At 38.1% G+C, this 25,834-nt stretch overlaps 1 protein-coding gene across 4 annotated transcripts in view; it reads left to right on the top strand.

Moving 5' to 3' along the window:
* Positions 1-10,391, top strand: part of MTMR6 (myotubularin related protein 6) — a 41,086-nt gene extending 30,695 nt beyond the window's left edge. For 2 of the 4 annotated variants that reach the window (XM_003818354.6, XM_055096564.2), the window contains 6 exons: positions 282-407; positions 3,182-3,231; positions 3,653-3,853; positions 5,634-5,765; positions 5,843-5,969; positions 8,127-10,391. In XM_003818354.6, coding sequence (XP_003818402.3) covers positions 282-407; positions 3,182-3,231; positions 3,653-3,853; positions 5,634-5,765; positions 5,843-5,969; positions 8,127-8,387 — 897 coding nt within the window. In that variant the 3' untranslated portion in view covers positions 8,388-10,391. The remainder of the gene's footprint in view (positions 1-281; positions 408-3,181; positions 3,232-3,652; positions 3,854-5,633; positions 5,766-5,842; positions 5,970-8,126) is intronic. The other 2 variants (XM_034936475.3, XM_055096565.2) reach the window with 1 other exon arrangement.
* Positions 10,392-25,834: the final 15,443 nt, after the last annotated feature.

Below are 25,834 nucleotides of genomic sequence, written 5' to 3'. Positions count from 1 at the left end.
TATTTTCAGCCTTAAAAATATCATGTAGCACTTAATGTAGAAACTTAAAAAGATGCTCCTAAATACTTTGAAGTGGCATTTTTTCTTTGTTTTTTTTTTGTTTGTTTGCTTGTGTTTTTGTTGTTACCGTATTTTGTTGTGTATTTTGGAAATTATGCTGTGACATTATCATTGCAGGCATAGCACTTCCTTGTAACACAATACCTGCTAGTATGGTTTTCAAGTAGAACTTATTGGTTTACCTTAAAGTACGCTAGAATGTATGTGATCTTTCTTTTCAGGCAATAACAGTTGAAAATGCAAGTGTGTTGGTGCATTGTTCCGATGGTTGGGATAGGACTTCCCAGGTTTGTTCCCTGGGTTCTCTTTTATTGGATTCCTACTACAGGACAATCAAAGGATTCATGGTAAGGATTTATTTGGTTAGACCAATGATTCTTAAGTAGGAGTAATTTTATGTTCCTCCAGAGGACATTTGGCAATGTTGGATGACAGTTTTACACTAAAGGAAATGATGAGACTGGCATCCGTGGGAGTGGCCAGGGATATTGCTAACTAAACATTTTATAATGCACAAAATTTTTGCTGGGGGTTCAGCCTCACAGCAAAGACTGATCTGGCCTGTAATGTCAGTACTGTCGAGGTTGAGAAACCTTGAATTAGACTTATTTCCATTTGTGCTAACACAATAAGCTTTAGATTTAAATAATTTTTTTTCCTAAAATGTTGCAATGGAAATATTCAGTATTTTCTCCCTCATTTTTATCTAACAAATGTAAATAATGTAATAAAACAATGCACAAATAAGAGTACTTAAAATTAAATTCTGAAGGAAACCTTCTATTTAAAACACCTGCATTAGTAAGTGTAATAACATATTAGGCATGTTTTACATCTGAAGATAAAATTTCTAGTTGAATAGATTTTCTCCTTTGTGAAGATAAAGACCTAGTTCCTTTTTTTTTGTTTCTTTGCTTTTAAAGGTATGATCAGATTTTTATTTGCTTGCTTTTAAACGTGTGAGCAGATTAACTTATGTTTTCAAAATTTACATCTTAACTCATGGTAAATTAAATGAAGAGATGTTAGAAAATTTTCATTAGTTTAGAATTATTAAATACAGTGCCATCTTAAAGCAAAGGAAGATTTAAAATCACCAGTCCCTTTTCAGCACCGCTATTTTTTGCTGCTAACATACTGACTCTGGGACAGGCCAAGCGGGAGTGCTGCTAATAAGAAAATAATGCTCAGCTTACCTTGAGAGTGTACGATAAGGAATATTTTCTTTGCCATGTTTGGCTTTAATTATTTGTTAGACATCCAAATGAAATCATGTAATAAATGGGGATGATGTGAGAGCTTCCCAGGCAATAGGAACAGTGTAAACCAAAGCATAACCTCTTTGGGTGACTGCAGGTAATGTGTGATGGTGGAGTTCAGAGTGAGTATTAGAATAGTAGGGGGCTTGGAGGCAGAGGAATAGAGTGGGGTCAGGGCCTGAGAAACAGAAGGCTGGAATGGGGCTTTGCCCTCTTTGGATAATGGGAGCTATTAAAGAGTTTTAAACAAACAAACAGTAACTTGATTAGATGTGCTTTTTAAAAAGGTGGCTTGGTATCTTGAAGGCCAAAGGGAGTGGGAATGGAGGCTAGGAGGCCAGTGTAGACACTATTATGATAACTTATGAGACAAAAGTTTTTAATTTTACTGAACTAAAATAGTAACACACAAGTGAAGGGGGAGGTGATGGGTTCCAGGGATGTTTAGAGAGTAGAGTCAGTGGCTGGGCGCAGTGGCTCACGCCTGTAATCCCAGCACTTTGGGAGGCCAAGGCGGGTGGATCATGAGGTCAGGAATTTGAGACCAGCCTGGCCAATATGGTGAAACCCTGTCTCTGCTAAAAATACAAAAATTAGCCGGGCATGGTGATGTGTACCTATAATCCCAGCTACTCAGGAGGCTGAGGCAGAAGAATTACTTGAACCCAGGAGGCGGAGGTTGCAGTGAGCCAAGATTGCGCCACTGCACTCCAGCCTGGGCAACAGAGTGAGACTCTGTCTCAAAAAAAAAGAAAGTAGAGTCAGGAAGAATTGATCATGGATTGGATGTGGGATAGAAGAGAGGAGTCTTCCTCTGGGATGATTTCCAAGTTTCTGAATTAGATGCCAGGATGGATGGTGCTGCTCTCTGGCTCTTCACTGAGATAAGCCAAAGAATACATTTAGTGAGAAAGATATTGAGTTATGCTTTAAACATGGTTTTGTAGAAGAATGGCAGAGAGACCAGAATAAAATCTGTGGCTCCAGCCAAAAGGTCACTTGGCCAAGGTCACACAAAGTGGTGAAGCTGGGATTGGAGCCTGTGCCTGAGCTCCAGCGACTACATCCTCAGCCACATCAGTGTATAGCCTTCTGCGGAAAGCAGAGGCTTGAGACAAAATCAGAGAAGCTAAAACCAGCAGTTTTGACACTATGAAAAGAATGTGCTTGGTGACTGTATAGTTAAGTGATAAAGTGTACTAAATACTACAAATATGTGTTTAGATTAGACTGAAAAAGTTAGAAATCTGTTTTTACAGTGGAGTGGGTAAGTAGAGAAGCTGTGGCAAGGAAAACATAAAGTCAGTCCATTCAAGAGGATAGATGTTAACACTTGGATCTGAACATGAACTCAAGTAAGATGATTTGATTAAAATAGTTGGTCTTTTTATCATTAGTTTTTTTTTCTTCAAAAAAGTAGTATATAAATAATATAAAAAATGTACAAGTAAGCCAAAAGTTTTAAAATATCCACCTCAGTCTACCATCTAGAGTTATCCTTTGTTAGCAGTTTTGGTTTACATTTTTCTAGCCTTTTTCCTATGATATATCATCTTCATACATACAAAAACTTAAATGTAATACTGCTTTATAACATGTACTTTTCACTTAAAATGTAATAAATTCAACGGGAATAATTTCAGTCACGAAACTACTCTATTTCTTTTTATGCATTTTTATTCTTCTTTAACCCCACCTCGAATCAAGGTTTTGGCATTCTTTTGCCTGTGGTTTTTTGTGCTGTTTTGTTTATAAGTTAAAAGTGTACAGTAAATACTGTTTTTAAACTAATAAGATTTAATCCAGCCTAAACAAAATAATTGAAAGTAGTCAGAAAGTGAATTTTACTTTTTCTCATTAAGGTTTTAATAGAAAAGGATTGGATCTCTTTTGGACATAAATTTTCAGAGAGGTGAGTCACAGTTACACAGTCATATATTTTATAAAATTAGTAAACCAAGTTTAGAATGCCAAAATGTTTCTGTTCCTTATGAACTCACATGCGTGATGGGAGGTAAGAGTGTCATGGTTTTTACTGTATTTTACGTAAAGACATTTAATTTTTTTCTGTAATTTCTTTCAATTCTAGTACGCTTGTTAATTTTCATGACTATTTATTACCTTCCTTTTGGGCTGCATTTTATTTAGAGATGGTAACAGATCCTTTAAAGCTGTGGTTTAAAAACTCATAAATGGTTTCAATAAAAATTCTAGTTTTGCGTGCTAATGTAACAGTGCTTTAGGAATATTTTTGTATGTTTAAGATTAACAATACCTGAACAATGGACTCTTTCAGAGGTGTTTTTAAAAGCTTGTACTTTCTGTGGGGTTAGGTGTGGCCAGTTGGATGGTGACCCAAAGGAAGTCTCACCAGTGTTTACTCAGTTCTTGGAATGTGTGTGGCATTTGACCGAACAGTTTCCACAAGCCTTTGAATTCAGTGAAGCATTTCTTCTTCAGATCCATGAGCATATTCATTCATGCCAGTTTGGAAACTTCCTTGGAAATTGTCAGAAGGAAAGAGAAGAGCTCAAGTAAGATGATTCAATTAAAAGAGTCTCCTTTTCCCCCTACTTAGCCGAGCTCTAACAAAAATCATGTTTGAAACTTAATAAAATATCTGGACAATTTGAAAGTTTATTGTAAAGATTTTATTTTTTGTATTTCTAAAGCTGAGTACCCTTCTAATATTCCCCCACCTTTCAGCTAATAGTAAAAGCACATTATAAAATGTGTTTTGAAGTGTAGCATACATACAGAAAAGTACATAGAGCGTTAAGTGTGAAGCTCAGTAAATCTTACCTAACTCACACACCTATGTAACCAGCACCCAGAATATGAAATGTTGTCAACACCCTGGAAAGTCTCCTCATGCTTCTTTTCGGTCTGCATTTATATATTTTAGAACAGAGAAATCCTTATGCTGTTTAATTTCCCAGAATGTATCAGTCGCTAGTTTTAAAGTGTAAAATATTTTAAACTGTTGGTTTGTTTTAAGATAGGATGGAACCTTATAGCTCTCCCCACATTTCTAAACAGACAGTTCTTTGGGGAAAATAAATCTAGCTATGTTGGCTGCAGCGTGTCCATCCTTGAGTAGGGTCTCAGAAAAGCCCTGAGACACTACTTGACTTGACCCTAGTTCATGTTATTTCCTGACCAGTCTTCGGGGATAGGGGTTTTTGCCTAAATTTTGCTGTAAGGAAGATCTCTGGAGTAGGTCTTAGAGGTCCTATGTATATTGTTTTAGGTTGGGCTTCTGAGTTTGGATTTCTTTATTGCCTCTTACAGTAGGCAATAAAGAGCACTTAACAGACTTTTGAACATCCAAGGGACATATTAAGGAAGCTAAATCTGGTAGTATTTGAAGATAGCCACATGCTCACACTCCCAACAGAGTTAACAGCAGAACTGAGAGCATGTGGAAAATTCTAAAAATGCGTAAAGGGAATAAAAAGTGAATAGAGAATGGTGGAGATGAACAATCAAAGAACATTGAGGCTTTAGCTCTATGTTACAGTGATTCAAAATAGTTTATTATAATTTGGAGCACAGAGGTAACTCTTTTCCTGGAGTACAGAGCTATTTTAGGAAAAACTATTCTTAATTAGTGCCAAAAATTCTCAAAAATGGAAAGATGGAAGTAAAAGTAGATATTTCCTAGTAGTTTTTCTCCAAGACACACCTATGGGTCATCTTAGGAGTTATGGAAAAATCAGGAGATTTTCCACTTTCCCCCTGGATACCTACATTATGTTTACTTGGTAAATGTCCAGTCTAAAACCATTCTTACCTTTGCCCAGCTACTCTTAGATTTGCAAAATAATTGGCTTTTAAAATTCTTGCATAACATCCTGATTTTGCCTGTTCCCTTTTTGTACCCACTCACACGTGTGCTCCTGCCCTATGATACTCGCCACTACGGCCCAGACGTGGGGTTAAGAGAAGGCCAGACAGAAAGATGCATTAGTGTCTTGTTCTATGTGTATGTTTGTGGTGATTTGAAGTAGGTGGAACAGAGACCAAGTTTTTGAAATTGTGTGAGTTGAGAGGAATCCCTTAAAATATATGGTTGTGAGAGAAAATGTTATACCTGTGTTGTGTTCAAGAAACATGACTTTATTACCTAATTATGAATGAAAAAGGAGAATAGAGATAATACAGAATTCTGAGACAAGGTTAGACTGTGAATACAAGAAAAAACTAAAATTTAAATCTGCTTTGGAAGCCATCGCCTGATTTATAAAAATGAATATTACCATTACTACTTTGCATCTATAGGAAAGATCTGTGTGTTTTTCTCATTATATTAAGGTTGAAGGAGAAGACTTATTCCCTGTGGCCATTTCTTTTGGAAGACCAAAAGAAGTACTTAAATCCTCTCTACAGTTCCGAATCTCACAGATTTACAGTTTTGGAGCCAAATACAGTATCTTTCAATTTTAAGTAAGTTGACATCATTGGAGTATTTATACTTGAATTTTCTCAAACACAATTTATTGAAACTTTTTTTTGTCATAAAGGTTTTGGAGGAACATGTACCATCAATTTGATCGAACACTGCATCCTAGGCAGTCTGTATTTAATATAATTATGAATATGAATGAGCAAAATAAACAATTAGAGAAAGATATTAAAGACCTAGAATCTGTAAGTATTCTGAAGTATCTAATATATTTGGAATGTGAAATTAGCTTACGATTAGACTAATATTTGTATTGTTGGTGTAAATCAGCACATAAACTTCTGAAGTAAGCAGTTTCTTCAAAATCAGGTCAACCCTACTTTGATTGAATACGTTAGTTCGAATCACTTTCTTTGTATTTTAAAATACATTAAAATACCAGAAGTATATAGCATAATGTATAGATAAACATAATAACTATCTGTGTACCCACCAGCTAGCTTTTGTGGGATTTTAACATTTACTATATATGCCTCAGATCTTTCTTGTTCTTGTTTTAAGAAATAAAACATAGGCTGGGCGCAGTGGCTCACGCCTGTAATCCCAGCACTTTGGGAGGCCGAGGCGGGTGGATCACCAGGTCAGGAGAGTTTGAGACCAGCCTGGTCAGCACAGTGAAACCCCATCTCTACTAAAAAAATAACAAAAAAGTAGCCGGGCATGGTGGCGCATGCCTGTAATCCCAGCTACTTGGGAGGCTGAAGCAGGAGAATTGCTTGAACCTGGGAGGCGGAGGTTGCAGTGAGCCAAGATCATGCCTCTGCACTCCAGCCTGGGTGACAGAGCGAGACTCCATCTCAAAACAAAAACAAACAAAAAAAAGAAATAAAACATAGATCTATTTGAAGACCCTCTATACTCTTACCCAGTCTTCACCCATGTATCACAATTTATAATACTGTTTTTCTTGACTTAAAATATTTTTACTGTGTATTGAAAAAATACCAAAGACTATCTATAATGTTTGTATGAGTCGTAAAGGGAAACAGACAATGTATAGGCCAATATACCCTTCACTCTGCTTAAGAAACTGATGTTTTAAAACTATATAAAAGTTACCATACTGTTTATGTGCTTCATTTTGCTCAACAGTGTTTTGACATTTATCCATGTTGATACATGTAGCTTTTATTCATCTTTTTATTAGTAACTACTATATAACTTTATATTATATGAATATATCACAGTCTATCCATTCAGCTATGGATGAATATTTAAATTGTTTTCAGTTTTGGATTTCCATGATTACAAATGAAGTTAAATGACTTTCCATATTTGTTGGCCATTTGGTTTTCCTTTTCTGTGAATGGACTGTTCAAACCTTTGCTCATTTTTCTGTTGGCATATTTGCCTTTTTCTTATTGATTTATAAGAGTTGTTTATATGCCAGGCACTAATTCTTTGTTAGTTATATGTATTACAAATGGTTATGTCCAGCCTATTGTCTTTTCCACTTTATTTATGGTATGCTATATATAGATGTTTTGAATTTTCATGTCAAATTGCTCAATGTTTTATGCTTTCTGTGTGTGTCTTGTTTAACAAATCCCTCTCTACCCTAAGACTTTCCTATAATCTTTTTTCTGCCATCCTATATAAGCAAAAAGGATCAGTAAGTATATATATATTTTTTAAATCCTAGACAGTTATAACAGTACGACTGTCTCATCTACCTCTCAGGCAGGAGTCTCCCTTAGTCATCTTTTAGATAAAGAGGTAATGACTGCTTGAGTAAATTGTAGAAGGATATGGTCAAGAGAGGCAAGTCCAGGATAATAGGTAATACAAGATTATCGGGACAGTCCAAGAATTTGGAGAGCATGATACTCTGCCACAGGACACTTTAAAAATCTTCTGTTAAAAAAATAAAGTTCTGTTGTGTTTAAAGTATGTTATTTTTACCTAACAAACCACTGTAGGAAAACCATGTAAGAAAAACTCTTTATAGTCAGTGAGCCCTTTAGCTACACAAGTTTGTTTGTTGTGTTTTCAGGGTGAATGTTTCATACACATTTCTTTTATTATAAATGTTTACCTGTTATGCTTTCTAGGTAATATATGTCCATTTTAAGTGTGGAAGCCTAGTGATCGCCTGCAGTCAAGTCTTGCTGGATTGTTTGTTTAATAAATATAAAAACTAACAATTTTCCACAGCAAAAAATTGTACACAATTAGGATTTTCAACCATGTCATATGCATTAAATGTTTCTAATTTTTTGAGATTTAGTTTTGCATTATACATACAGAGAACATATTTTGCAAAAGCATGTTTTCTTTTTTCATGTAACTTATTGTGGTTTATGCAATTAGTAATTTTCTTTTCAAATTTGTGTTTGTTCTAGAAAATTAAACAACGCAAAAATAAGCAAACAGATGGCATCCTCACCAAGGAATTGTTACATTCAGTTCATCCTGAATCACCTAACCTCAAAACTTCCCTGTGTTTTAAAGAGCAGACTCTGCTACCCGTAAATGATGCTCTTCGAACTATAGAGGGCAGCAGCCCGGCAGATAATCGTTATAGTGAATATGCAGAAGAGTTTTCTAAATCAGAACCTGCTGTGGTCAGCTTAGAGTATGGTGTGGCAAGAATGACTTGTTAGACTCATAGAGTTTTTTCTGCAATGATTGCAGTACAAGAAAAGGATTATTGTGAGGATGGTCTGTAAGCATAACCAAAAGGAATTTGTCTAATAACAATTTTAGGGTTTAACAGTAGGCTAATAGTTGAAGGAAGGATAATAACTGCCCTTGTGAGAGAAATAAGTCATTTTAATTGCATTTCCAGCAAGGAATGACATTCAGTTCTGTAAGAAATGAGTGGTATTTGATGTATTTACTCAAAACACAATTTGCACTGTACACTAGTGAATTGACATTTATGATTTATGTTAATTCAGCCAAACATAAATAACCTTCCTTAAGTACAATTTAACTTCAAGAAAACAAAATTTGACAACATAGTTTCTTAATAAATGATATGGCATGTACTTTCAATTATGTAGCTTTGTAACTATGAATATTTACATATTTTGCCTTTTAGTGATATTTAATGTTAAAGTGCCATGAAAAATATTTCTAAGAAAGCCTTAAATTCCCAGTGGATTCTTTACCCTTAAGTTTTACAGCCTACAACAAGATTTTTTGTTTTGTTTTTCTTCTGGTCAGCCTTGTTTTGTTCGTAAAGAATTGTGCTCTCATTACTGCTGGGGTTGCATGCTACAATACTTCTATATAAACACTTGTAGAAGTACACTGTTCACGTTTAGCCTGCCCCACTTTTGTATTCAAAATTAATGAAACTGAAGGTTTATTCTGATCATAATTTGTTTAGTGCTACATTTGATAATTTATTATTTACAGCTTAGACAGAATATTGATTTCTTGAATACGTATAAGCACATTTGACTGTCTTTTATATATGGATTACTGCATTCCATTGATTCTTATTTTGTGGTTGGCTTTATTTCTTTCACAACTGTGTAAGTTTAAAGAGCTAAAGCTCTAAAACTGTTCTGAGAAACAATGAATAGTACATGTATATGTATATTTTTAAACTGCCTTATTGCTCAATGAGTTGCTGTTCCTGGAGTATCTAACTTTCAGTTTACTCAAAAACTTTTGGGTAAATAAAAAAGGGAAGTACAGATAGTTTAGGTTGTGCATGGTTGCATGAATTTTGAAGTCATTTCTATGTGGAGCATTATTTTTCTTCTTGTTAAATATAGAAAAAAAAAGAGATTCTAGTACAAAGTTACTGTTTAACAAAAGCAACATAAACTCTGGGAAATATTTCATTTTGCCATGTTATATTTACTGTTTATTCTGTGTACTAGTACATATCTTTAAATTACCAAAAAACAAGAAACAAAACATAAAAACCCCAAAACTATCACTTGGAATTAGCAATATCACCCAACTGGCTTTAAAATTGAAAATTTAAATAACATGGTGGCATGAAGTACAATTCGAGTATTAGGCAATTTGCATAGTGTTCCTCATGCTACTTTCTGTTACACCTCTATTATATTAGTTTTGAATATAAACATCTTTTTCAGACCAAAAAAAACTTTATTGTATGAGAGCTTATCTTATCCTGTTTATTTTTCCAATGCTTTTCTGTAATACATTATGTAATTTAAAAAATATTCCTTTTTAAACAGCAACAGAAATGCACTATAAAATATAGTATGTGATTAACCAATCCTGCTTCCATATTTAAGCACTGGGAATGGAAACTTAATCTCTGTGACTACAAAGGGAAGTTTTTGTGCCTTGGTGTTCCAGTCACTGATTGTGGTTTTAGAATCTTCTGTGGCTGACTTCTTGTATTCAACTCTGGTTTATTATCTTAATCTTCAACTTCAGACATATATTTGTGTGTTTATATGCTCACAGGTGGACTGAGAAATCAGTTACATCTTAAGTGACCTACAGGGTATATGTTGGCAAAAGCAGACTGTGTATATGTCTTATAAAGTTGGATTTATGTTCAGTGTGTTTGGAAGTGTATAGCATGTAAATTATTTCATATATTATTTAAAGGTAATTAAATGTTCACATTTTACTTTGAATGTTTTTCTTCTGGATAAAACAAGTGGAATCAAGTTGTAGTTGTTTTTTTTTTCTTCTCACCTAGGCAAGTAGACTTGCCCATTACATTAACATAACAGCATAAGGTTTGAGGAGTTTGTTTTCCAAAAGTTTGTTGATAAATAATACCTGTTTCATACAAAAATAATTTCCAGAATATTTAAAATAGGTATAGTGGGCTAAAAGGCCCATCAGATGTAGGTAATAATGTCATTAAGTTTTCATTTTGTTCCTGTCACTTGCTTATGTTACAATCACTATTTTTTTGTGCCCTTGCCAACTTGATGGAAGGCAGGGTCCATTGAGTACAAACATTCGAGGTGAAATGTCTCTCCAAAGGCAGATCTGGATGTAAATATGAGGAAGAAAATAACTGGCTGACAAGAGGATAATTTTATTGAGGGTGTTTTGAAAAGGTCAGCTAGGCTAGAAGTAGCTCAGGGAATCTTGAGTAAAGATGAAGGGAACTCTTTTAAAACAAATTCAATTTATTTGGTCGGGTAGCAGAGCAGGGAGGTGGTGTCAGTCAAGCCTGTTTTGAAACATTTTTTGCAGAAGGTCAGCTTTAAAATATTGAAAAATTTCCAGTTGACATGCTAAGTTGGATTAAATGCTGATCATTTATAAAACTATATAGTTGCTGCAAAAGTAATTGGGGCTTTTGCCATTGAAAGTGATGACAAAAACCGCAATTACTTTTGCACCAACCTAATACTACAGTTGCAGACTTTTATTAGTGACGCTGATCTTCATTAGTCAAGTTTTAGTTATTTTGTTGGCTTTTCCATGTAGAATTCCAAGTGGCATTAACATACTTTGATTAATTAAAGAAAATTTGGAGACTGTTTAAGATATATGTCTAGATATCAATGTAAACTATAAGCTTTAGGAACTTACATCTAGAAGAAAGCCTGGAATCTAGAATAATTATCTCAAAAAAAAGTATATATACCATTGTACTTGATATAAGAAAATGTAAACATGAAACCTTGACATTTTAATAAACAGTATTTGTGCTACTCTAGTTATTTCTAGGAAAGTAAAATATCCATTTAAATGGCAACTTTTATAAAATAGTGGCCTGCATAACTGAAAGGAACTTTCAGAAGCTAGTAGTAGACTCTATAGCCCTGGTGTTCGGTTTCTGATTCAGTAGTTAGGGGTTGGGACTCTGGAGTTAAAATCATTTGCATACCAATAAATTGTTTGCACTTAGCAATATTTTGGATATTGTGATGCAAATGGTTGGGGAATCATACTTTGAGAAACACTGCTGTAAACCACCCATCATGGTCAGTAAACATCTTGTTTGTTCTTAAAGGGATGCAGAATTATTCTTTTTTTTTTTTTTTTTTTTTTTTTTTTTTGAGACGGAGTTTCACTCTTGTTTCCCAGGACAGAGTTAAAGTGGCACAATCTTGTCTCACCACAACCTCCGCCTCTGGGTTCAAGTGATTCTCCTGCCTCAGCCTCCGGAGTAGCTGGGATAACAGGCATGCACCACCACACCGGGCTAATTTTGTTGTTTTAGTAGAGACGGGGTTTCTCCATGTTAGTCAGGGTGGTCTCAAACTCCTGACCTCAGGTGATCCACCGGCTTTGGCCTCCCAAAGTGCTGGGATTACAGGCGTGAGCCACCACGCCCCACCTCAGAATTACTCTTGTATAAAGAGCAACAGGCTAGGGAGCATCACACTTCTGAAACATTGTGATACAAGTGGGAGTGAGAAATAAACCTTTGTTTTAAGCCACTGAGAATTTGGGCTCTTTGTTACTGTGGTGTAACTGTGCCCCTCCTGAGGGATGAAACCATTTGTACAAATTTCTGTTTTTCCACTAGTTCCCAAATGGTCTTTGTCCTGCTATTTTGCGTCAGTATCCAGCTGAGGTTTGTGCATTGCATTTGGTTATAGCTCATCAGTCTCTGTGTTGAACAGCCGGTCACCTCTTCCCCTCTGCATTGACCTTTTGCACCAGACCAGTTGTAGTTTTCCCACTTTCTGCTTTTGTCTGATTGTTTCTTCGTGGTGTAATTTAACTTGTTCCTCTGTCTACTGTACCTGCTGTCAAGTAGGTACTAGATGAAATTCAGAGTTAGCATTTCAGGAAAGATGCTGTGTACTTAATATTGAACTACTGCGGGAGGATATAATGCCAGGTGGTTCCATTGTTAGTGATACTAAATTTAATCACTGGGTTATCTTTTCATTGTAAAGATACATTTTTTCCCTTTGAACTCAGCAAATGCTCTATGGGGTGATATTTTGGCATCAAATTGAATATCCCTTTCCTTAACAACCTATCCATTAATTATACTTGCCCAAATCAGTTATTTCTTTGGTGTTACAAAATGCTGATTCTCTAATTTTGTTTTAACTTTTTACACTTATTTGCCTGCATTTGTTTGTTTGTTTGTTTGTTTGTTTGAGACAGAGTCTTGCTGTGTTGCCAGGCTGAAGTGCAGTGGCGCAATCTCGGCTCACTGCAACCTCCGCCTCCCGGGTTCAAGTAATTCCCCTGCCTCAGCCTCCTGAGTAGCTGGGACTACAGGCACGTGCCACCATGCCTGGCTAATTTTTTGTATTTTAGTAGAGACGGGGTTTCACCATCATGTTGGCCAGGATGGCTCAATCTCCTGACCTCGTGACCCCCTACCTCAGCCTCCCAACATGCTGGGATTACAGGTGTGAGCTACCATGCCCGGCCTTGCTGGCATTTTTAAAAGAAGTGCTGGGTCCAGTGAGTACACATACACTGGAAAGCAGTGAGAGGTGAGGCCAGCTGGACTTCTGGGTCAAGTGGGGACTTGGAGAACTTTTCTGTCTCAAGAGGATTGTAAAACGCACCAATTAGCACTCTGTAGCTAGCTAGAGGTTTGTAAAATGCACCTATCAGTGCTGTGTAAAAACGCACCAATCAGCACTCTGTGGCTAGCTAGAGGTTTGTAAAATGCACCAATCAGAACTCTGTAAAATGGGCCAATCAGCACTCTGTAAAATGGACCAATCAGCACTCTGTAAAATGGGCCAGTCAGCAGGACATGGGCGCAGACAAATTAGGGATTAAAAGCTGATCACCCCCGACCCCAAACCCTCCCACCCAGTAGCAGTAACCCACTCCGGTTCCCTTCAACGTTGTGGAAGGTTTGTTCTTTTGCTCTTCACAATAAATCTGGCTGCTGCTCACTCTTTGGGTTCCTGCCACCTTTAAGAGCTGTAACACTCATTGCGAAGGTGACTTCCTTCATGAAGTCAGCGAGACCAGGAACCCACCAGAAGGAACAACCTCCGGAAACAGCAGGGTCCAGTGAGTACAAACATTCAAGGTGAAATGTTTCTCCAAAGACAGATCTGGTTGTAAATATGAGGAAGAAAATGACTGGCTGAGAAGAGGGTATTTTTGTTGAGGATGTTTTAAACAGGTCAGCCAGAGTAGAAGTAGCTCAGGGAATGGAGTAAAGATGAAAGGATTTTTTATTTTTATTTTTATTTTTTGAGACAAGTCTCGCTGGATCACCCAGGCTGGAGTGCAGTGGTGCCATCTCGGCTCACTGCAACCTCCGCCTCCCTGGTTCAAGTGATTCTCCTGCCTCAGCCTCCCAAGTAGCTGGGATTACAGGCGCCTGCCACCACGCCTGGCTAATTTTTTATATTTTTAGTAGAGACGGGGTTTCACCGTGTTGATTAGGCTGGTCTTGAACTCCTAATCTCAAGTGATCCGCCTGCCTCGGCCTCCCAAAGTGGGGAATTCTTATTTATTTATTTACTTAGAGATAGAGTCTCACTCTGTTGCCCAGGCTGGAGTGCAGTGGCACAATCTCAGCTCACTGCAATCCCCACCTCCAGGTTTCAAGCGATTCATGTCTCAGCCTCCTGAGTAGCTGGGACCACAGGGACACGCCAGCATGCCCAGCGATTTTTGTATTTTTTGTAGAGATGAGGTCTCATCTCACCATGTTGGCCAGGCTGGTCTTGAACTCCTGACCTTAAGTGATCTGCCTTCCTCAGCCTCCCAAAGTACTGGGATAACAGGCATGAGCCACCATATGTAAGTAAGTAAACACCCTCCTGAGACAAGCCAATATAAACAAGTCAGGAGACAGACAACAAAGGCACCCTTTATTAAAGATACTGCACTTCATTATAGCAACGAAAGAGGAAACTCTTGAAGTAAGAAAACTGTTAAGACATGCATACTCTTCATTCTTCTACATAGGATTATAGTCTGTAAGTTTTGAGCATGGTAAAGATAGCATCGATGGATAAGGCATCAATTTTTTTTTCTCATTTTTTTCATGTAGTTAAGATCATTTGCACTTTTTCTGTGAATTATTCGTGTCTTTTGCCTTTTTTTCCTAAAAAAATAGGTAGTTATTAAGAGCTTTTTATATTTTAGGGAGCTTTTTATATTTTGTGATATAATGTGCAAAGGAGCAAAAGTTTTCTTGGACAAATGGTTGATTCCAAAACTGAAGGGAGAGTACAAGGTGAGCCTGAGATATCGGAAAACAGACCTGCAAATAATAATCTCCCAGTTTGTCATTTGCTGCTTATGTTTTTTGCCTTGTAGAAGAGTTTGACATTTACAAGGTAGAATTGTATTAGTCTTATATTACTTCTTGTTTTGAATCATAATTAGACTGCTCTAATACTAGGTTATAAAGGATTCACTCATGTTCTCAATATTTAAAGGGTTCTATGTTTTTACATTTGATTGATCCATTTGGAATTCATTCTGATATATAGAAAGATGTATGGATCCAAATTTATCTGTTTCCCCAATGGCTACCTGGTTGTTCGAATCATTTATTAGTAAGTTCATCTTGTCAGTGATTTCAGATGTCACTTTTATGTAGTTCTTGATCCTGTTCTGTAGCATGTGTATCTGTATTGATGTGCCAAACCCATCCAGTTGTATTTATCTAGGCTACATGGTAGAGCTAGCTCTGCCTCATCACTCTTCTTTCTCAGGGTTTTCTTTGCTATTCTTTTTATTTTGAAACAATCCAGCCACACTGAAAAATTGGCAAGTACAGAAGGGACATTTTTTCCTGAATCCCTCTGAGAGTAAGATGCTATGATATGATGCCCTATGTTCCTTAAATATTTAAAGTGTGTGTCCTGTAAGAACAAAGCCATTTTCATATGACCATGCTCACACTTCTTTCTTAGGTTTTCCTGAAAACGTTGTTCCATTATTTTCTTGTTTTGTATATTGTCAAGAAGTCTGAAGCCAACCTGATTTCTTTCCCTCGTAAGTGACTTGGTTTTTTTGCCTTAAAGTCCAGTGGGTTTTTTTTTTTCTTTTTAAAGTCAATAGTTTTGCAAGATTATGTCTTGACTCCTCTAAGTCAGTTTTCCAGGTATACCATCATGTAGATTCAAGTCTGCTTGTATTTAGGCAGTTTTCTTGAATGAGTTTTAAACACTGTTTTTCTTTCCTTTTTTGGGAACTCAAATTGTATGCGTATTAGATCTTGTTTATCTTCTATACGTATTACTTTCTGATCCTGTTACCATCTTTTGTTAATTTCTATTTAATTTTTTGGCACTTTTAATTTCTTTCCTTTATGTTTCTTATTGTATGTTCAGTTATTCATATTTCCCTTTGCAAACAAAATTTAATTTTTATTTCTGAAATATTTTCCTTTTGCTTTAGCTTATTTAAGTTCAGTAGTTCTTGTTTCACTTTTTTCCTCCATTTTTATTCGAGTTTTTGTATTTATGATAAGTGGTGGTTTATCATATCAGTACTTGCATTTTTACTTATATTTTAATCCATGTTTTAGTTTTGTTACCATTTGCCTGTGCCTGTAATCTTTCTCTTTTGGGTTTCATCTATTGAAAAGTTTTATGTATAATTTTTTAAATGAATAACTTCACATGAATGCTTGTTTGTTTTGCATTTTCTGTTCATGAGTATTTGTGTTGGATTTGCCTGGACCAGTGATAACAGACAATCCTGTGTAGAAGAATGGAAGAGTTTGCATGTCTTAACAGTTTTCTTAGGTCAAGAGCTTCCTCTTTCATTGCTGTAGTGAAGTACAGTGTCCTTAATAAAGGGAGGCTTTGTTGTCTGTCTCAACTTGTTTATATCATCTTGTCTCAGGAGGATGTTTATCTTTAGCTGTTTTCTTCTCTTCCATTACCTCGACCCTTCCAAGATATTCTTTTCAAAGATATCCTTTTAGAACTAATGTTTTCTCAAGACTGCCCCTTCCTTTGACTCCCCAGTTTTCAGACATGGTGTCAATGTTTTTACTGAGAGAGGGATCCTTTCCTTCTGGGAATGAGCTCTAGTTGACATTTACTGATCCATCACCAGCAAAACCTCATTGTACTCTCTTCTATGCATTCCTTACCTGATTGTCCACTCTGGTATAGACGGTGGGTCTACTGGTCTCAGGCCTTTATTTCTGCAGTCATATTTAAATGGAAATTTATAAAATTCTCTGACTCTTAATAATGTTGCAAGTGTATGCCAGGGCAAGTTAGTTTGTCCTCCCTGTTGAACTGTACGGTTGTTTTGGTGGATGTGGAAATTCTAATTTGGGTAGCTGCCATTTTTCCTGTGGGAACCCAATCCCCTCAAGTATTCCTTTGTTCGTTACTATTGTGGTAAAATATACGTAACACCAACTTAACATTTTAACAATTTTTAAATGTATAATTCAGTGGCATTAAGTACATTCACGATGTTGTGCAACTATTACCTCATCCACTTTTCATCATCCCAAACAAAAACTGTGTACCCATGAAACAGTAATTCCTCATCACCCCACCCTCAATCCAGCCCCTGGTACCATCATTCCACTGTCTGTCTCTATGAATTTGACTATTCTAGTTGCTTCATATAAGTAGAATACAGTATATGTCCATTTCTGTCTGGTGTGTTTCACTTAGCATGTTTTCAGGATTTATCCATGGATTAGCATGTATCCAAATTTCATACATTTTTTCTGGCTGAATAATATTCCACTCTATGTATAGACCTTGTTTTGTTTATCCTGTCATCAGTTAATGGACACTTGGATTATTTCTACTTTTCAGCCATTGTGAATAATGCCGGTGTGGACATTGGTGTATAAGTCTTCAAGTCTCAACAAGAACTGAATAATAATTTTAATTCTTTTTGATATATACTCAGAAGTGAATTACTAGATTCTATGATAATTCTATGTTTAATTTTTTGAAGAACAAACTTTTCCATAGCGGCTGTTTTACATTCTTACCAACAATGCCAAAGGATTCCAGTTTCTCCCATCCTTGCCAACACTTGTTATTTTCCACTTTATTTTTATGATAACCATCCTAATGATTATTAGGGTATGAAGTGGTATCTCATTGTGATTGTTATTTGCATTTCTGTAATGATTAGTGACATTGAGCATCCTTTCATGTGCTTATTGGCCTTTTGTATATATCTTCTTTGTTTTTTTCTTTTGAGATGGAGTCTTGCTCTTTTTGCCCAGGCTGGAGTGCAGCAATGCGATCTCGGATCACTGCAACCTCCACCTCCTGGGTTCAGGTGATTCTCCTGCCTCAGCCTCCTGAGTAGCTGGGATTACAGATGTACACCACCATGCCTGGCTAATGTTTGTATTTTTAGTAGAGACAGGGTTTCATCATGTTGGCCAGGCACGTCCTGAACTCCTGACCTCAGGTGATCCATCTGCCTCAGCCTCCCAAAATGTTGGGATTACAGGCGTGAGCCACCATGCCCGGCCTGTGTATATCTTCTTTAGAGAAATGTCTACTCAAGTCCTTTGTTCATTTTTTAATTGGGCTTTTTGTTGAGTTATAGAAATACTTTATATATTCTGGATATTAATCCCTTTAGATATATGACTCGCAAATATTTTCTCCCAGTCTGTGGGTTGTTTTTTCACTCTATTTACAGTGTCACTTGATGCACAGAAGTTTTTACTCTTGATAAAGTCCTATTTTTTCTTTTGTTGCATGTGCTTTTGGTGTCATTTCAAGAAATCACTACCAAATCCAATTTTGCAGAGCTTTTGCCCTATATTCTAAGAATTTTATATTTTTATGTCTTACATTTAGGTCTTTGATTCACTTTGAGTTAATTTTTGTATACAGTGTTAGGTAAGGGTCAAACTTTATTCTTTTGCATATAGAGAGCCAGTTTTCCTGGTGACATTTGTTGAAAAGACCATCCTTTCCTCCGTTGAATGGTCTTGGCACCTTTGTTGAAACTCAGTTGACCACATATGTGAGGGTTTATTTCTGAGCTCTTTATGTTATTCCATTGGTCTGTATGTCTGCCCTTATGCCAGTACTACACTGTATTTAAATAAATAAATAAGCTTATTTATTTATTTAGTAGAGACAGGGTCTCACTATGTTGCCAAGGCTGGTCTCTAACTCCTGGCTTCAAGCAATCCTCCAGCCTCAGCTACCCAAAGTGCTGGGATTACAGGCATGATTTACCCTGCCAGCCGACACTGTTTGATTATTGTAGATTTGTAGTAAGTTTTGAAATCAAAGTGTAAGTCTTCTAATTTTATTCTTTTTCAAGATCGTTTTGGCTATTCACGGTCCTATGAGATGGTGACTATGTATTCTTCCATAGGTTTTTCTATTTCTGCAAAAAATACCATGGGATTTTGATAGTTATTACGTGGAATCCGTAAATTGCTTGGGGTAGTACTGACAAATTAACAATATTGTCTTCCAGTCTGTGAACGTGGGATGCCGTCTCATTTATTTGTGCCATCTTTAATTTCTTTTAGCAATATTTTATAGTTTTCAGTGTACAAGTGTTTAGTCTCATTGGTTATTTATAAGTATTCTTTTGATACTATTTTAATGGAATAATAATAATAATTATTATTATTATTATTATTATTGAGACAGAGTCTCACTCCAGTGCCCAGGCAGGAGAGCAGTGGCGTGACCTCAGCTCACTGCAGCCTTGACCTCCAGGGCTCAGGTGATTCTCCCACCTCAGCCTCCTGAGTAGCTGGAACTATAGGCAGGCGCCACCATGCTCAGCTACTTTTTTTTTTTTAATTTGTCTCACTATGTTGCCCAGGCTGGTCTCAAACTCCTGGACTCAAGTAACCCTCCTGCCTTGACCTCCTAAAGTGCTGGGATTCTAGGCATGAGCCATTGTGCCTGGGCTAATTGTTCTGACTAGAACTTCAAGTACTGTATTGAATAAAAGTGGTGAAAGCTGGCATCCTTATCTTCTTCTTGATCTTAGAGGAAAAGGTTTTAGTCTTGCACCCTTGAGTATGGTGTTAGCTGTGGGGTTTTCATATGCCGTATGGCCTCTGTTATGTTGAGGTACTTTTCTTCTATTCCTAGTTTGTTGAGTGTTACTTTACTGTGAAAATGTGTGAATTTGGTCATGTGCTTTTTCTGCACCAAGATGATCACGTGAGGCTTTTTCCTTCTTTCTTTTAATGTGGTGTATTACACTGATTGACTTTCATATGTGAACCACTCTTGCATTTCAGGAATAAATCCCACTTGGTCATGGTATATAATCCTTTTAATGTGCTGTTGAATTCAATTTGCTAGTATTCTGGTTGAGGATTTTTGCATCAGTATCCTTCTTTTCTTGAAACATCTTTTCTGGCTTTCATTCAGCTATTCCTTAACGTTGGCAGAATATAGGTTTGTAAACTAGAGGAAGGGTGGCCACCATGAAAAGCTGACCACTTCGGCAAGGAAGAAGGAAGAAAAACATTTCTCAGATTTATTAACTGAACCATCATCCTTTTGCTCATCTTAAATTGCTCTGTTGATATGGTTGTCAAAAATATGAAAATTAAACACACAAGGATCCTATACAATATATGAGAAATTTTAGGTGCACTCTAGCCAAGCTATCTGAAAGCAAACATGGAATATCATAAAAGAAATGAAGTTGGAGATGTTGAATAGAACACATGTGTGTGAAACTGGGTGAGTGAGAAGCTCTTATTCAAATTACCAGATCACCAGACATTATTATCGGAGGATGTTGCTGCTCCTCAACTTAGTTTCAAAAGCTTGACAGAAGAAATTGTCAGCTCCTCTGCCCTCTGTTTTTAACTGATCCAACTGCGTGCTTTTATACAAGACAGTTCCTCCAGGAAGATGTAAATTCCGAAGTCTTTATCTAATAATGTATTTGCTAGAAATAGCAGACATTGGGCAGATTGTCAAGAAATAAGGCCTTGACAAGCAATCTTGGCATTTGAGGAGAGGAAGGAGGACTGGTGGCAAAGGCGTCGTGGCAAGGGAGGGCCTAGGGGAATCGTGGAGGATTTGGGGCTCACTGGAGCCAGCAGAAGGTAGATTTTTTGAGCAGCTGGTAGATAGCGAAACAAAACATCAGAGAGTTTGGGAACAAAAGTTGAGTGGGCAGAGAGGGTGCCCTTTTCCTTCTTTGCTTGTCCTTGCGTAAGTCTGGGGGAGGTGTGTGTGTGAGAGAGAGAAACAGAGAGGCCTGTGGGACTGGGTATCTCAGGTCTCAGGGCTCAGCATCAGCTCCCTCTGCTCATACAAGCCCCGGCCTCGTTCTGTATTCCCCTTCAGCTCACTCGAATTCCTCTCCCCGCAGAACGTCTATTTAACGTATTGAATATATGCCCTTCGAGATGCTTGTCCTGCAAGTGTGTGTGTGTGTTTAAAATTTACATAGATGTTACTGAGTCCCTCTTTCTGCCTCTTCTGTTTTTGTGTTTGTTTATTTGTTTGTTTTGTTTTGAGATGGAGTCTCGCTCTGTCGCCCAGGCTGGAGTGCAGTGGTGCAATCTCGACTCACTGCAACCTCCATCTTCCGGGTTCAAGCGATTCTCCTGCCTCAGCCTCCTGAGTAGCTGGGACTACAGGCGTGTGTCACCACACCTGGCTAATTTTTTTGTACTTTTAGTAGAGACGGGATTTCATCATGTTAGCCAGGATGGTCTCGATCTCCTGACCTCATGATCCGCCCGCCTCAGCCTCCCAAAGTGCTGGGGTTACAGGCGTGAGCCACCTTGTCTTACTCATATTATCTCCTTACTCTCCTTTCCTATGATTCTTTTTCCACGTTGCCCCCAACTCCCCCCAATTTCTTTCAGTCATTTGGCATTTATTGAGTTCCTAGTGCATGCCAAGTAGGGTGCTGGGTACATTACAGACATTGTTTGGTTCACTATTCACAGTAACCCTGCAAGGACAGTGGTCTTTTCCTCATTTTTGTGAAGAAGCCAACTCAGCAGTTAGGTAACGTGCTCACCATTACACAGCCAGCAATCTGTATTCACACTTAGCCTTGCTATTCCAAAACCCTTCTTAATCTTCATTAAAAACAATTCACCCAGCTCTCTCTTAAATGAAGAAATGATACTGACCAACGTGGCCATCTCTTAGGACCTAGGTAATCTCACTACTTGCAGATTTGCTGGCACTCCCAGCTAACGTGTGTTCAATGCTCATGGGAGGCAGCACAGGGCAGTGGTTAGAACACAGACCCTGGAGCCTGGCCGGTCCCTGCTCTGCCCCAAGCATCTGTGAACTTTGGACAGGTTGGCCATCCCCTCCCTCGAAAAACAAGCCAGGTTCGATGTGGTCGAGTGATGAAAAAGAGGTTTGCATGTTTTTAAATTCATTCACTTGACAAATATTTGATATGCCTACCACATGCCAGGTATTATTATAGAAACTGGGGACAGAGAAGAGGACCAAATACAAAAGCCGGTGTCCCCGGGAAGCTTACCTTCCAGTGTTAGCAGGTAAGATGGCTGCTATGAAAGGAAGGACAGGGGCCGGGCGCGGTAGCTCACACCTGTAATCCCAGCACTTTGGGAGGCTGAGGTAGGTGGATCACCTGGGGCCAGGAGTTCAAGACCAGCCTGGCCAACATGGTGAAACCCCGGCTCTACTAAAAATACAAAAATTGGCCGGGCGTGGTGGTGGGCGTCTGTAGTCCCAGCTACTTGGGAGGTTGAGGCAGGAGAATCGCTTAATCTGGGAGGCGGGGGCGGAGGTTGCCGTGAGCCAAGATTGCACCATTGCATTCCAGCCTGGGCAACAAAAGCGAAACTCCGTCTCAAAAAATATTAAGGAAGGACAGGGACCTTAACTTGAGGACAAGCGGTAGGCTGATAACTATGATGCACCACTGTCTGCTGTGTGCTGGAGCCTGCTTCTGACTAATTGTGTAGTTCATTCTCCAAGGGCAGGATTTTATTTTCTAACAGCTTTATTGAGATATAATTTACATACTTTAATATTCACCCATTTTAAATGTACAATTCAGTGATTTTTAGTAAATAGAGAGTTTTGCAGCTGTCACTTCAATCCCATTTTAGAACATTTCCATCATTCCATAAAGCTCCTTCACACAAGAGGAAGGTGTAGTTTTTGGAGTAAATGAAGGGAGGTGGTGTTTTTTTGTGGAGAAAGTGCTGGCCCAAGGACCAGGAGAACCAGGACCTAGTTCCAGCTCTGCAATGGGCTCTGGGAAAGGCACCTCCCCACAGGGCCTCATTCCCTCACCCGTTACATGAAGGCATTGTTTGCCATGTTCCTTTACAGTTCTAAAATGTTGTGATTTAATTTAAGGAAGATCCAAGTATCTGGCAGTTAGGGATGCAATGGAGAAGAGAGATTTAAAATATAAGAGGAAAGGGAGTGTTGCTAAGAAAATTATCAGAGGCATTCATGTGGGGAGTATGGGGAGTTAAGTAAGGAGGGGAAGACTCAGGGCCTTCAAATCCAACCCAAGGATTTGAGTCCATCGACTGTCAGGGAGGTACCAGTGAAACTTTTGGTCATTCGTTTTTTATAACAGAGAATGACCCAAGGTATGGTAGGCTGAAATGAGGCTCAAGTTTAAATCCTATCAATAGGAATGAGAGTTTGAGCAAGTTAACCCCTGTAATCTTCTGTTTCTTTGTAGAGAATATCAACCTTACTGAATTGAAGTTAGTTGACAGGTATGTGTGAAGCACACAATCAGGCTTGGTGCCAAGTACTTGATGTTTTAATACAAAAGCTATTTTATGAATATTAATTTGGTAGCAACATAGTGAGTGGATTAGAGGAGAGCCGGTAGTTCAGTGTTTCTCAGAATCTAGTTCCCTGATCAACTGTGTCAGCATCACTTAGAGTACCTTGTTAAAAATGTAGACTCTTGAGCTCAGTCCCAGATCAGATGATCTGAGCATCAGACTGGGCCCTGGAGACCAGCATTTTCATAGGCTCCTAGGGGATGTTTATGCACATTTAAGAACCAGTGTGACAGGTTAGCCCTTAGTAAACATTACTTGTTTACTAAGTAAACAAGTTTACTTAGTTTTGCTGCAAGTTTACAAGTTTTGCTGCTGTTTTTCTTATAGCATAAAGAAGTCTAGCTTGGGGAGGGGTCATCAAAGACTTCCTTTTGACCTGTTTGCATATAGGAGTAGGCTTTGGATGAATGTGTAGGCTCTAGCCAGGTAGGAAGGGGAAAGTTATCCAGTTAGAATATATATAGAGGCAAATAAGGGACATCATGGCTTTTGGTGGGGAGCAACATATTTTAAAATATGATCATAATGAAAATGTGACTAGACAGTAGTAAGAGCTGTATTGGATGTCATATTGAGGAAGATGGAGAGGCAGCTTGGAGCTTTGGTTTTAAGCAAGAGTGATACAAGGTCAGATTGAATTTAGAGGGCCTAGGTATGAGCGTGGGTATAAAGCAGTGGTGACTTCCAGGTTTTTCACAGGCTGACTGGGATAGATGGGGCTGCCATTCATCTAGGAAGGGAATAGAAGAATCAGGTATGTGGGAAAGAGGCTTAGGTTTTAGGGGTATTACATGGAGATGTCTCTGAGACATCCAAGTGGAGCTATTTATACAAATTGGAATATGGGGCTGGTGTTAAGGGAAGAGATGTCAATTAGAGAGGGAAATCTGGAAGCCACCAGGTTATAGTGCAGAATTAAGCCATGGGCATGCATAAAAATTTTCAGTTCTTAGAATAAGATAAGAGATCTGAGAAGGAATCCCTCAAAACTGGGCAGACCTTAAGAAAAAACAGCAAAAGAGAGCGCACTGGAAAACCAAAGAGAGACAGGATCCAGGGAGAAGTTTGATTGAGAAAATTATTAACTATGTCCAGTGCCACCTAGAGGTCATTTAAAGAGTAGAAATTGTCCCTGTCATTTTCATTTGGCAAGAGCAGTTTCAGTAGGGATTAGAGGCCGACATTAGGCGGTAGACAAGAGCAGTTTCAGTAGGGATTAGAGGCCGACATTAGGCGGTAGAGGCTTTATAGTTTAATGGGGGACATGAGTAAGTAGAGACCATGAATGCAGACTACATTTTTATCTTTATAACTTTTTTAATAAAATAACTGAAGTAGGGCTGGGCATGGTGGCTCAAGCGTGTAATCCCAGCACTTTGGGAAGTCGAGGTGGGAGGATTGCTCGAGCCCAGGAGTTCAACACCAGCCTGAGCAACATAATGAGATTCCGTCTCTACAAAAATTTAGGTGTGGTGCCATGCATTTGTAGTCCCAGCTACTCGGGAGGCTGAATTGGGAGGATCGTTTGAGCCTAGGAGGTCAAGGCTACAGTGAGCCATGATCTCTCCACTGCACTCCAGACTGGGTGAAACAGCAAGACCCTGCCCACCCCCCAAAAAAAAAGAATTGGAAAAAGAGAATATATTAAAGATATCCTAGGGACTGGACATGGAAAAGGAAAAATGTCTCATTTCTTGTTCTGGACTATAAGGCTTTCTTTTAGTGGCAAGAAAGTGTTGTTCTCTTTTTATCCTCAACACTTAAGCACAGTGCTTGCCATCCCGTTGGTGCTCAGGAAATCCTTATTGATTGAATAGATGGGTGGATGGATGGATATACAGGTCCAAACTTTTGAGGGTTTTTTTTTTTAATTTTGGATTGAGTTGAGAAGAAATTTAAAGGAACCATGTTAAAATATTGCTACATACCAAGAATTATACTTTTAAATTTCAAATAGCCTGTGACTTTTCCATTTGCTAGAATTTCTCTCTTTTTTTTTTTTTCTTTTTCTTTATTTTATTTTGAAGCAGAGTTTCACTCTTGTTGCCCAGGCTGGAGTGCAGTAGTGCAATCTCGGCTCACTGCAACCTCCACCTCCCGGGTTCAAGCAATTCTCCTGCCTCAGCCTCCCAAGTAGCTGGGATTACATGCCTGGCTAATTTTGTATTTTTAGTAGAGATGGGGTTTTGCCATGCTGGCCGGGCTGGTCTCGAACTCCCGACCTCAGGTGATCCGCCTGCCTCTGCCTCCCAAAGTGCTGGGATTACAGGTGTGAGCCACTGCACCTGGCCCTTTTTTTCTTTTAATAGGCTTTCTCTTTCTTTCCTCCTAATTTGAGGCAAATATTTATTCTAAATATTTGAGTGCATTGCAGAGTTAGAAGCGAGTTAGGATTTTACAATTTGAATGTTAATGCTAGATAGAATGCAATATCATAATGGGATGCATCCA

The sequence above is a fragment of the Pan paniscus genome, chromosome 14 (assembly GCF_029289425.2).
Source record: "Pan paniscus chromosome 14, NHGRI_mPanPan1-v2.0_pri, whole genome shotgun sequence".
In the NCBI taxonomy this organism is placed as follows: Eukaryota; Metazoa; Chordata; class Mammalia; order Primates; family Hominidae; genus Pan; species Pan paniscus.
Note: the sequence above shows the minus strand (reverse complement) of the source record. Positions and strands in the feature narration are given on the sequence as shown.